Source organism: Rutidosis leptorrhynchoides, chromosome 3, assembly GCF_046630445.1.
Source record: "Rutidosis leptorrhynchoides isolate AG116_Rl617_1_P2 chromosome 3, CSIRO_AGI_Rlap_v1, whole genome shotgun sequence".
NCBI lineage: Eukaryota > Viridiplantae > Streptophyta > Magnoliopsida > Asterales > Asteraceae > Rutidosis > Rutidosis leptorrhynchoides.
The window spans coordinates 104,972,240-104,986,509 of NC_092335.1; the positions used below are offsets into that span (position 1 = coordinate 104,972,240).

The window sequence follows — 14,270 nt, forward strand, 5'->3', positions numbered from 1 at the left end:
ACTACCATTGTTTATACCGCCGTATAGAAATCACTGATGTACAAAGTGTGAAGAATAAAGAAGTGATTCTAGTATTTCAAGACGATATTGCTTGAGGACAAGCAACGCTCAAGTGTGGGAATATTTGATAATGCTAAAAACAAACATATATTTCATAGCATTATTCCTCAAGAAAGACAAGCTTTTAGTTGCAATTGTTCTATTTACAAGTGATATTCGTTTAAATAATAAAAGGTGAAGACAAAAGACAGATTCGACGAATTGAAGACGCAAACGACCAAAAAGCTCAAAAGTACAAAAGACAATCAAAGAGGTTCCAATTATTGATAAGAAACGTCTCGAAATTACAAGAGTACAAGATTCAAAACGCAAAGTACAAAATATAAAATTGTACGCAAGGACGTTCGAAAATCCGGAACCGGGACCGGAGTCAACTCTCAATGCTCGACGCAACGGACTAAAAATTACAAGTCAACTATGCACATAAATATAATATAATATTTAAATAATTCTTATAATTATTTAATATATTATATTATTTATAAAACGTCGGCACAAGGAAACAAGCAACATGTGAGCTCTCCCAGCTGGCCATGCGATCGCATGGCCAGGAAGAAGAAAGTCCATGCGATTGCATGGCATGAAAAGTCAGGCCACATCTCCTATAAAATCGAGCTTTGGTGAACCAAAAATATATCCATCAATCTCTCTTCTCTCATATATACGTAAAATATATATATATAATTTATATTTTAATTTTAATTTTAATTATAATTCTAATAATAAGGGTATGTTAGCGAATGTTGTAAGGGTGTAAGTCGAAATTCTGTCCGTATAACGCTACGCTATTTTTAATCATTGTAAGTTATGTTCAACCTTTTTATATTAATGTCTCGTAGCTAAGTTATTATTATGCTTATTTAAAACGAAGTAATCATGATGTTGGGCTAATTACTAAAATTGGGTAATTGGGCTTTGTACCATAATTGGGGTTTGGACAAAAGAACGACACTTGTGGAAATTAGACTATGGGCTATTAATGGGCTTTATATTTGTTTAACTAAATGAAAGTTTGTTAATGTTAATATAAAGATTTACAATTGGGCGTCCCTATAAATTACCATATACACTCAATCGAACACGATGGGCGGGGTATTTATATGTACGAATAATCGTTCATTTAACCGGACACGGGAATGGATTAATAGCCACTAGAATAATTAAAACAGGGGTGAATTACATTCAAGGGTAATTGGTGTAATTGTTAACAAAGTAGTAAAACCTTGGTTTACACGCAGTCGATAACCTGGTGTATTCATTAAACAAAGTATTAAAACCTTGTTACAATTCAAATCCCCAATTAGTTGGAATATTTAACTTCGGGTATAATAATAATTTGACGAGGACACTCGCACTTTATATTTATGACTGATGGACTGTTATGGACAAAAACCAGACGGACATATTAAATAATCCAGGACAAAGGACAATTAACCCATGGGCATAAAACTAAAATCAACACGTCAAACATCATGATTACGGAAGTTTAAATAAGCATAATTCTTTTATTTCATATTTAATTTCCTTTATTTTATATTTAATTGCACTTCTAATTATCGCATTTTTATTGTTATTGTATTTAATCGCACTTTTAATTATCGTACTTTTTAATTATCGCAATTTTATTTTATCGCACTTTTATTATTCGCAATTTCATTATCGTTATTTACTTTACGCTTTAAATTAAGTCTTTTATTTATTTAATATTTTACATTAGGTTTTAACTGCAACTAAAGTTTTAAAATCGACAAACCGGTCATTAAACGGTAAAAACCCCCCTTTATAATAATAATATTACTTATATATATATTTGTATTTTTATAAAAGTAAACTAATATAGCGTTGAGCTTTGTTTAAAGATTTCCCTGTGGAACGAACCGGACTTACTAAAAACTACACTACTGTACGATTAGGTACACTGCCTATAAGTGTTGTAGCAAGGTTTAAGTATATCCATTCTATAAATAAATAAATATCTTGTATAAAATTGTATCGTATTTAATAGTGTTTTCTGCTAAAATTAATAACTATTTTATATACACCTCGCATAATATCAATATTGATACACTATGTTTAACATGATAAAATGATAATTAAGTATATCATTAAGTATGTTAACAATGAACTACATATGTAAAACAAGACTACTAACTTAATGATTTCGAAACGAGGCATATATGTAACGATTATCGTTGTAACGACATTTAATTGTATATATATATCATATTAAGATATATTAATACATCATAATATCATGATAATGTAATAATTTAACATCTCTTTAGATATAATAAACAATGGGTTAACAACATTTAACATGATCGTTAACCTAAAGGTTTCAAAACAACACTTACATGTAACGACTAACGATGACTTAACGACTCATTTAAAATGTATATACATGTAGTGTTTTAATATGTATTTATACACTTTTGAAAGACTTCAAGACACTTATCAAAATACTTCTACTTAACAAAAATGCTTACAATAACATCCTCGTTCAGTTTCATCAATAATTCTACTCGTATGCACCCGTATTCGTACTCGTACAATACACAGCTTTTAGATGTATGTACTATTGGTATATACACTCCAATGATCAGCTCTTAGCAGCCCATATGAGTCACCTAACACATGTGGGAACTATCATTTAGAAACTAGCATGAAATATCTCATAAAATTACAAAAATATTAGTAATCATTCATAACTTATTTACATGTAAACAAAATTACACATCCTTTATATCTAATCCATATACCAACGACCAAAAACACCTACAAACACTTTCATTCTTCAATTTTCTTCATCTAATTGATCTCTCTCAAGTTCTATCTTCAAGTTCTAAGTGTTCTTCATAAATTCTACAAGTTCTAGTTTCATAAAATCAAGAATACTTCCAAGTTTACTAGCTCACTTCCAATCTTGTAAAGTGATCATCCAACCTCAAGAAATCCTTGTTGTTTACAGTAATATATCATTCTAAATCAAGCTAATACTCATATACAAACTTTGATTCAATTCCTATAACTATAACTATCTTAATTCAAGTGATAATCTTACTTGAACTTGTTTTTGTGTCATGATTCTACTTCAAGAACTTTCAAGCTATCCAAGATCCTTTGAAGCTAGATCATTTCTTGTCACTTCCAGTAGGTTTACCTACTAAACTTAAGGTAGTAATGATGTTCATAACATCATTCGATTCATACATATAAAACTATCTTATTCGAAGATTTGAACATGTAATCACTAGAACATAGTTTAGTTAATTCTAAACTTGTTCGCAAATAAAAGTTAATCCTTCTAACTTGACTTTTAAAATCAACTAAACACATGTTATATATCTATATTATATGCTAACTTAATGATTTAAAACCGGAAAACACGAAAAATACCGTAAAACCGGATATACGCCGTCGTAGTAACACCGCGGGCTGTTTTGGGTTAGTTAATTAAAAACTATGATAAAATTTGATTTAAAAGTTGTTCTTCTGGGAAAATGATTTTTCTTATGAACATGAAACTATATCCAAAAATTATGGTTAAACTCAAAGTGGAAGTATGTTTTCCAAAATGGTCATCTAGACGTCGTTCTTTCGACTGAAATGATTACCTTTACAAAAATGACTTGTAACCTGTATTTACGACTATAAAATTATATTTTTTCTGTTTAGATTCATAAACTTAAGTTCAATATAAAATCATAGCAACTTGAAACACTCAAAACGGATTTAAAACGAAGAAGTTATGGGTAAAACAAGATTGGATATTTTTGCTTGTTGTAGCTACGTGAAAATTGGTAATAAATTTATATTAATCATATCCTAGCTAACTTATATTGTATTATATATGTATTCTAATATATTATATAATCTTGGGATACCATAGACACGTATGCAAATGTTTTGACATATCATATCGACCCATGTATATATATTATTTGGAACAACCATAGACACTCTATATGCAGTAATGTTGGAGTTAGCTATACAGGGTTGAGGTTGATTCCAAAAATATATATACTTTGAGTTGTGATCTAGCCTGAGACGTGTATACACTAGGTCGTGGATTGATTCAAGATAATATATATCAATTTATTTCTGTACATCAAACTATAGACAACTAGTTGTAGGTTACTAACGAGGACAACTGACTTAATACACTTAAATCATTAAAACGTAATAAAAAGTGTTGTGAATATATTTCGATCATACTTTGATATATACGTACATATTTGTTATAGGTTCATGAATCGACCAGTGGCCAAGTCTTATATCCCGACGAAGTAAAAATCTGTGAAAGTGAGTTATAGTCCCACTTTTAAAATCTATTATTTTTGGGATGAGAATACATGTAGTTTTATAAATGTTTTACAAAATAGACACAAGTATGCGAAACTACATTCTATGGTTGGATTATTAAATCGAATATCGCCCTTCAAGTCTGGTAGCCTAAGAATTAGGGAAATGGTCCCTAATTGACGCGAATCCTAAAGATAGATCTATTGGGCTTAACAACCCCCATTCAGGTTATGGATGGTTTAGTACTTCGAGATTATTATACAGACGAGAGGTTCTGTTTTGGGGATATTCTATGCATTAAGTTAACGTCGGTTACCAGGTGTTCAACATATGAATGATTTTTATGCACTTACGAGTGTAATGATATTTATGAAAAATGAGAAATCTTATGGTCTATTATTATGATTTGATAATATATAGGTTAAACCTATAACTCACCAACATTTTTTGTTGACGTTTTAAGCATGTTTATTCTCAGGTTATTATTAAGAGCTTCCGCTGTTGCATACTAAAATAAGGACAAGATTTGGAGTCCATGCTTGTATGATATTGTGTAAAAACTGCATTCAAGAAACTTATTTTTGATATAATATATTCTTAATGTAAACCATTATGTAATGGTCGTGTGTAAATGGTATATTTTAGATTATCATTATTTGATAATCTATGTAATGTTTTTTTTAAACCTTTATCGATAAAATAAAGGTTATGGTTGTTTTAAAAATGAATGCAGTCTTTGAAAAACGTCTCATATAGAGGTCAAAACCTCGCGACGAAATCAATTAATATGGAACGTTTATAATCAATATGAACGGAACATTTCATGATGACAAGTCAGCACCACATTAGATGACATGTCATCACGTCGTTTTCTTCCGGGTAGAAAAATTTAGGCCTTTACATTTATACATAGATTAAAATATTTATAACCTATAATATAATTTTTTGAGATACATACCCTACAATAAAATAAAAAGTGAAATTATTTATCTTATTTATAGCTTTAACCGTATTTATTACGGAGTACTATAAGGCCATGTTTGTTTTGAACTTAATGAACTTAACTGAATGGAACTTAATATGAAAAATAATAGAAGAGTGTTTGTTTTTCACTTATTAAATAAGACGTGTCTTCATATGAAAAAATAAAACAAGAGTGAAATTACATTCTAGTCACAATTTTTTAAAATTCATTAGTAACTGCTTTTATAACTGTCCAATATAGAGGTTAATTTAGTAATTTCAATTATTCAGACAATTATTCAGCAAATAAAATAAACAATAATCATTTATCTATTATTTATTCTCTACAATTATCTTATTTAAATTCAAATAACATGACTTAATAAGAAAAAGACAAAATTGCCCAAATCGTCCCTGTATTTATGGTTTTTTGCCCAAATCATCCATGTGTTAACAAAACTGCATAAATCATCCTTAAATGCCTAATAATATCCCAAATTAGTCACTGTCTTAACTTTGTTAAACTATCCGTTAGTTAAAAATACACGATTGGTCCCTTAAATTTCTTAAGAGGTTGCAACAAATATCCTCTTCATCATCTTCAAGATGAAGCTTTAGTGAAACTTTCAATCTGACTGAACGAAGTTTTAAAATTGATTGAATTGAATTCTACATTCTACATTTATATAACAACAAAAGGCTCGAGATACCGTTTTGTGTTTAATTTTAGTGAAATGTCGTTTAGAGTTAGTGGATGTAGATAGTTAGTGGGCCAAGTGTGATTTTATATACAATACAATTTTATATACACTACAATATTATCACGTTCTGTTTCCTTTCGCTTCTGCCGATTAATCCAAAATTCAGGCAGGATTCTTTTCAGCATGGGTAATGATATTTCCAAACATTCTTTTGATAAATTCACACACATTTGTTATTACTTTCCAGTTATACCCTCTAATAATTTGAATTGAAAAATTTATATAACACATCATTAGTTTAGTGAATTTGTGTGGATCCATCAAAAACAAGTTTGGAAATATCAATTCCCACTTTCACCATAATTCACAGACAAAAAATGACAACCCTAAATGAGCAGATTCCACAATCGTTGTCGCCGCTGTACACGAGTTGTGGTACTGGAAGATCCGTTCGTCAGGTTTGATTCCAGCATCTTTTTTTATTGTTGATTTTTGTTTGGATTGTTTATCTGTGTATTTAATGTTGTTGTCGATGAAATCACGTATTAACATAACCAGGATGAAATTAACCTTAGTTAACCTACACAAATAATTTTAATACCTTTTTGCAAACTTGAATTGATGAGATGCAATGTGAATCAATCGATGTTTTTGTCGTTGATTGATTCTGTTGTTCCAAATCTGACTTGTCTCAAAGGACGATTTTGTCATAGATCCGAAGTTAGACCAACATAAATTGTCTCAAAATTAGTCAATTGTTTTTAGTATGATTAAAGATCAAAACCTTGCATTTTCCATTATAATGGCTGCAGTTGTTGACCAATTATAAGGTTCAGTTCTTAACCTTTTTTATTCATACAATAAAATGTGGCCGATTTAACCCATTTGATTATGAAGTGTGCATTTTAGGTATGTCTCAATATCGCATATACATTGCGAACAAATCACTTGATCATGTACAATTTGTCCAAATAAATAGACTTCCCTTTTGAATTTATTACCCTTTTTTGGAATGAATGGAGTATATTTTTTTTCTTCTTTTCTTTATATATTACTATGAGTATAATGTAAAATGATATCCAATGAAATATCGGTGGTGGTAATGATGATGTATGTTGTAATGATGGTGATGAAGATGATGAAGAGGATTGTGGGTAAAATTTTTAAGAAACTTCAGGGACCAATCGAGCATTAATGAAGAGTTTAACAGAAGTTAAGGCAGAGACTAATTTGGGACGTTATTTGGCATATAAAGATGATTTATGCAGTTTTGTTAATACTGGGACAATTTGGGCAAAAATCTATAAACACAGGGATGATTTGGACAATTTTGTCTAAGAAAAAATAACAAACCAGGCCTAAATTAGATTTGTATTTGTAGTTACATATGTCACGGATTCATTATCCAAAAGAACACATGTTTGCGACTAGTGGGATGTACGTGTGTTTTCGAATAATGTTGCAAAAGTAGGACACTAGTATTTGAATCCTGTTATACTATTTTTAAATTAATTTTAGAATGGAATTCATGATTATTTTTCTCAAGTGAGTTACAATAATAAATATAATATAACTGTTCAAAAATTCAATAGATTAGAAAAAAGGAATCAAGGATGAGGTTGTAGCATAAAACAGTCCGAACACCAACCCAAAACCAGATCCACGACCCACATGCGATTCAGATTCCTTTTGTTTTCTACCATCCCAAGTAGATGACCGTTGCATTTCTCAACTCTTTTCAAAAAGACTATTCTATCAAAGTTACACTTACACCCTCAAACTTAAATTCCTTACATTTGTTTCCAATCATTATCAGATTGTTCCAATTCTCCCCCGCATCTTACTCAACTACGGAGTATCATTTTCCCTTCAATTAGACCCACAATAAACTTGTTTTCTTTTCGAAATTAATATTAGAACCATCCATACCATTATCTTGATCAAATTTGTACATGACTAACATGAGACATGACCAAACAACATGATGAGCTAATAAGCACATAAGTCTAAATTTCACCCAGTTATACAACATGATGAGTGAATGTATCATTCAAGTTTTTCTTTCCAAAACACCATGCAATTGATTGAAGTAAACTAGAAAAAAACATTCAAAACTTCCAAAAAAAAAAAAATAAATAAAATAAAATAAAATAAAATCTTTTTAGACACCCTCACTTTCATGACATCTTATATTAAATCTTAATTGTCATATCAACGTTACATCAACATTAAGACTGAAAAATTAACGGAAGATCGAGTGAATTCTGTTCATTGTGATACAAATAACATTTGAATACTCAAATACATGCACAAAACGTTAAGAACCTCTGTACGATACAAGACGATTTCATTCAAAATGGAACTTAAGACAGAAGCGTGCGTATGATATGTCCACCGGACTATACATCATGATTCATGACCGACATGACGGAGAAACTCTACTCGCTCTTATAAAAAAGAAAATAGGGTGCTGGTTTGAAATTTGTCTAAACTTGTGATACAATAGTGAAGTTCCCATAAAGTTACACTTACATCCCCTTAACAAAACGCATTTTAACAACTGTACTACTTTTCCATGGTCAACCCCAGTCAAATTTTGATTTCTTTGCTCCCCCCAATTTTAATTTAAAAACCACCAACAAATCCGTTTATCCCAAACCCTTTATCCCTCTTCCACCTCTCAATCTTGCTCAAGCATTCTGAACCAAAAATGGGTGCTTGCTGTAGCAAAACTAATACAGTTACTTCCACCCCTATCCCACCGGAAGTCAAAGTCAAACCCAACCCTCAACAAACTGAGAATAGCAAAAAAGTAGCAGCCGTCGCCATTGTTCCTACACCCCCAGAACAAGTAACCCCCCAAAATGAGGTTTTTATTGCCAAACATCGAAAAAGCAATGAAATTGATCGACACCCAGTTCAGGAAACCCGAAAATCTGTCGATCGGAAAAAACCCCACAATTCCTGCTCAAATATTGACGTTTCCGAACCAATCGTCGCCGCCGGAGCTTGCTCCGGCGAACAAGAGAACTTGATCGGTGCGACAGTAAGAACGTCTAGCTGCACTAAAGAAGAATTGGATGCGATTTTGATACAGTGTGGGAGGCTCAGCCGAAGCTCATCCGGTGTGAAGCAGGCCGGTGGTGAAACGCCGACACGTGGCAGGAGGTATTCTGGGTCGAAAAGAAGTTTTGATTTTGATATGGAAATTGGTTCGAAAAATGATGAAGATGATGTTACTGCGGTAGGGGACGGTGAACATCACCGGCGCCGGGAAGTTAGGGTTTCATATCCGTCTTCTAGAAGAAGAAGTAGAGAGAGAGATTTACAACAACAAAGATCAGTTAGTAAAGAAAGATCAAGCGGGAGTAATGGAAGGAGAGTGAGCCGATCCCCAAATCGAAGATCCGAATCACCGAATCCTAATTCGAATGCTACCGCGATTGCTGGTGGCAGTAATCGGCCCGGGAAGATGGTTTCGGTTCCAGCTACTGAGAAGAGCAACAATGGTGGTGGTGGTGGTGAGGTGGTTGTTAATGGTGGAGTGAAGAGGGTTCATGTGAAGCGAAATGGCGGTGATGCGGTTTTTGTGGGTCCCAGGACTGCAGCTTCTCCACGGCGGTCTAGGTCGCCGGCTAGGGCAAATGTTAGGGTTTTGAATGAGAATCAAAACCAGCAGCCGTTGACGTTGAGTCGAAGTAATTCGAGGAAGGCAGAAAATTCTCCTTATAGAAGGAATCCGTTAGCTGAAATCGACACCAATGTTACTGGATCTGAGCAACCAGTCAGTAAAGTAAGCATTTTTAAGCTAGATGTTTTTATAGTAATGAATAATTGTTAATTGGATTTCGATTTGGATTTGAATTTATATAGCTTTTTAAGGTATTTTGGTTAAGTAGGTAAGTTATTAAGCTCAAATTGTGTTTAAATCAATTGCAGAAATCAAATTGTGAGAAGACAATGAATAATAACAGAACCACTAATGTTGTAACCCAAAACTGCGTAGCCAATCAAATCGCATCGAGAAATAGGTCTTCGAGGCTATCTAGAGACCTAGATATCGATCCCGAAACTTTACTTAACCCAAACCCGAATCCAAATGCAACGTCCTATGCTAGTTTGTTGCTCGAAGACATCCAAAATTTTAAAAATCCAACCACAACCACCTCATCAACTGTTGCTCTGGTTACACCAACACCACCGCCACCTTTTTCCCTCCCGGCTTGTGTGAGTAAAGCGTGCTCGATTCTTGAAGCGGTAGCAGACCTTAACTCAGCAACAAACTCAATCGATCGACAATTCAAGAAAGAGAATTTTGTGGAGTCTGAGATGATGGTTAATGATGATTTAGTGGAGCCAAGTATGCATAAGTATGTGACTGTGAGAAGGGGTGGTGATGCAGATGCTGAAGAACAAGAATCATTAGGGAGTAATAGCTTGGCTGGTAGTCAACAGATGAGTTGGATGTCATCTTCTTGGGAGCTTAATTCAACGTCTTCTTCTTCAGGTTTAAACGATCGAGATGTTGAGGTGCAGAAAAACGGGGAGTATGTGAGGAATGGTATAGGACGTGGACGAGTTGGTGTTCATGGTAGAAGTGCTTATTCACTGCCAAACAATGCTACTGTTGCTTCAACTTAATATGTTGTTTACATTTTATCAGAAAAGATTTTTATTGCTTGTTGCAAACTTGCAACTTTGTAATGCACTCAATTCTTGAAGATTAATGGTTTGTTACGCTTGTGATTAAGCTGCAGCATCAATTTGATTCATTCAGCAGTCATTATGCTATAATTTTTCTGTAAACAGAGTTGTATCTAAAATATAGCAAATCAGAAATCACCACAATTAGTAACTCATGCTAACAAAAGTAGTAGTTTACAAAAGATATACCAAATTACAACTCCCAGCTTTAATCTTTTATTTATATCAAACTTTGTTGCTATTCCATAAAGTTTCAAAATACAAATGTGCACAAAGAAAACAAGCTACAGAAGATATCAATTGAGAATTAAGACGGGTACTTATGAACAGCATGACGCAGCAGCACGAGCACCTTGAGCAGGTCTGTCAACAAGAACCATACCAGCTGGAGTTTGAGTAGGCTGAGCTCTAGGCAGTCTCTTGGCTGGTTCAAACAGAACAATAATCTCAAATGAGAATGATGATTGCCATAAAAAAATTTAAATAAAAGCCACACATAACAGGGAAAGATGAAAAACTAAGAAAAAGACAAACCAAAGATGTTAATAACATAATCATACTTCCAGATCTACAAACTTATAATTTTTCTCTTGATTAACAGTCAACCAGTCAAGTTTACTGTTGTTTTTTTAAATAATGATAAAGCATGGTTTTAAGTTTCAAGCAGGAGCTTTTCAAGGGCATAATCCAGACCCAACCAGTATGATGGTGATTTGGAAATCCATTTGCACACCCACAGGATACCCCTATGTATATTGATTACATATTTCAAACCAAACATCCCCTTAGCTACCTTAACCATCACAATTCAAAATTTTGGTTTGTTTTTGAAGAAAGGAGACGGAAAATAAAAGCTCAAAATAAATAGTGCAAGTACCCAGCTACAGATTTTCAAAGCTTCCAAATTAAAAAATAAATGCATACCAATTTCATGAAATACATCATTAACATTAGCAGCAGTTTTGGCAGATGTCTCCATGAAGAATAGACCATTCTCCTCCGCATAAACGCGTGCCTCCTACATCATAATTTATTCATGTAAATACATTTATTCGTAATAGGTACACAAACACTTAAACACACGCAGACACAAAAGATTCCATATGTTATAACCACAAGTACAACAAAATTAGTGGTTAAAGAATAAGAGACGGCATATAGGTTATATATCAACCTCTATGAGCCTATCACATCAGCAAAAAAATTATAAGACCCTCATTTAAATTTAATCAACCAAGCACATTCTCATTTTATCTGTTATACCTCTGCAGTGACCAGAGTATAAAAAGTAGATGAAGCTTTCTTCTATCAAAGAACTGTGAAACTCGTCCTTTTGAGATCTGAAGGAAGTAATAACACATCTAGTTTTACAAGTATACACAGTTGCAGATGAGCAACCTAAAAAGCCAGATACTCCGTAATAACTATGCATGAAATGCACGTGGTCATGTACTTCACCCTATAAAATACGAGATAATTATAACGGTATTATAGGCGGACGGTTATTTATAATTTGCATGCAAATGTCAAACATGGCACGTCACAGCTATTTAGGACTGTGGTGTGGTAGAGGTGTAGAACCATGATACGCAAGTTAACTAGCCCCAAGTAAAAGTCAAACCAATTATGCAATCGGAAGGAATTTGCAAAGAACGGAAACAATTATGATAACAAGAAACAATAAACATAAATAAATAACCAAAATCTACCATAGAATGTGAATGCTCCCTACTAACCGCACTTATAATAGGTTCATGGATTTACAATTAATTGTTTCAACAGATATCAACACTGCAAATCAACAAAGGGTAGACATTTCCGGAATTTAGCAGTTCAATATTTACTCTACTTACTATCATAGAGATTTCTGTAACATCAACTTTCAAATGGATGGTGTCATGGGACTTGCTAGGAACACGTAGTTTGGATCAAAACTATTAGCCCCAAACACAGTTTTTGAATCAAACACACAAACACACACACACACACACACACACACACACACACACACACACACACACACAAACACAACACTACAAATCCTAGGGGTAACTCTCATGAGAGCAAAAATAGGTAAAAGAATGTGTGTACCTCTGATGTCACTTTTCTCTTCTCCTCAAGATCAGCTTTATTGCCAGCAAGTGCCATAACCAAGTTAGAGTTCCCTGTTTCAACCACAAAAAAGATATGACTTAGTTCATTGATCGACAGAGTTGAAAAGGCTAAGATGTATTAATTGACATCAAGTAATTAGTAGAAACAAGCAACGAGTTCATTCTTCCACGTAATTACAAATAAAAAGATTTTAGCAAGATTTCAGAATAGTTTTCCTTCACTGCCATACACATTTTAGTTTTTTGGTCATAAAATCCAAAGTAGATAATATCTGCTCACCTTGCTTTTGGAGTTCTTGGACCCATTTTTTAGCCCGTGTAAATGAATCCTACAATCATCAAATAAGCAACAAGTCAACTCAATGTCTAAACATATACAGTAAGAAAGAATGAAAACCACAATCAATCCACATGATTAAGCATTCAACACATAACATACAATACTCAAAGATAACACATTTGGTTCGGGAGCCAAACTATGATACCGAAACCTAAGCTTATTTTCTGGTACTCTTGTACTACATGGTAACATTACTAATGACTAATAACTATATCTCCATAACTGTAACAAATAATAAAACAGTGGAGGACAAAATATAGATTACCGAGCTAGTGATATCGTAGACAACGATAGCAGCAGCAGCACCTCTGTAATACATAGGAGCCAAACTATGATACCTTTCCTGACCAGCAGTATCCCAGATCTCAAATTTCACTGTTGCATCATTCACTGCTAGGGTTTGCGAAAAAAACGCCGCTCCGATCGTCGATTCCTTCATATCAAACACCAACCAAATCTCAATTATACATAAACTGAAACCCTAGATGAAAAGTCAAAGTCAAAATTGAACCTGGAATTCTAGAAATTGGCCTTTGACGAAACGTAATACCAGACTTGATTTACCAGCTCCCATATCTCCAAGCAAAACCTAGAAAAGTATAATCACCAATTGAAGAGTTAAAATAAGAGAGAAACGAATTTAGAAATAGGAAATTAAAAGATGATGAAGTTGAGCTTACCAATTTTGCGTTGAGGTTGTTGTGTCCGATTGTCGCCATAATCAACTAATTAATTGATACGATCGAGTGTTCGGTGAGAAAGAGGCAATTTCTACCTGCTTTTGCTTTCGCGGGAAGAGAATGAGGTGTGTTAAGACTTTAAGATGCTGAAATACCGTTTTTGTTTTGAGACGACAGATGCTAATTGTGGTTTAACCTCAATATAAATCAAGGATTCACTTCGCTATCGCTATAAAGTAAATAATACTCCGTATATGATACGGAGTATAATTGATATGTACATTCCTTTTGGATATTAACAATAATTAATTAAACTTTCATTAAAAAAAAATTTCACATAAAATAATGTAATTTTTTCATGGAACAGCCATTTAAATATAAACACACTCACTCTAGAAAGGAACTA

General features: G+C 33.2%; 2 protein-coding genes across 2 annotated transcripts; one reads left to right on the plus strand and one right to left on the minus strand.

Annotated features, from left to right (window-relative positions):
- Positions 1–8,736: 8,736 nt before the first annotated feature.
- On the plus strand, positions 8,737–10,667 carry LOC139900268 (uncharacterized protein At1g65710-like). The gene is made up of 2 exons (XM_071883056.1): positions 8,737–9,819; positions 9,966–10,667. Exons 1-2 carry the CDS (start codon positions 8,737–8,739, stop codon positions 10,665–10,667), a joined length of 1,785 nt encoding a protein of 594 aa, XP_071739157.1.
- Positions 10,668–10,886: 219 nt separating this feature from the next.
- LOC139896613 (ras-related protein RHN1-like) lies at positions 10,887–14,024 on the minus strand. The gene is made up of 7 exons (XM_071879260.1): positions 13,865–14,024; positions 13,696–13,773; positions 13,450–13,617; positions 13,125–13,173; positions 12,822–12,895; positions 11,655–11,748; positions 10,887–11,154 (listed from the first exon to the last, which is right to left on the minus strand). The coding sequence occupies exons 1-7, from the start codon at positions 13,901–13,903 to the stop codon at positions 11,051–11,053; spliced, it is 606 nt and encodes a 201-aa protein (XP_071735361.1). The 5' UTR covers positions 13,904–14,024; the 3' UTR covers positions 10,887–11,050.
- Between the last annotated feature and the right edge of the window lie 246 nt (positions 14,025–14,270).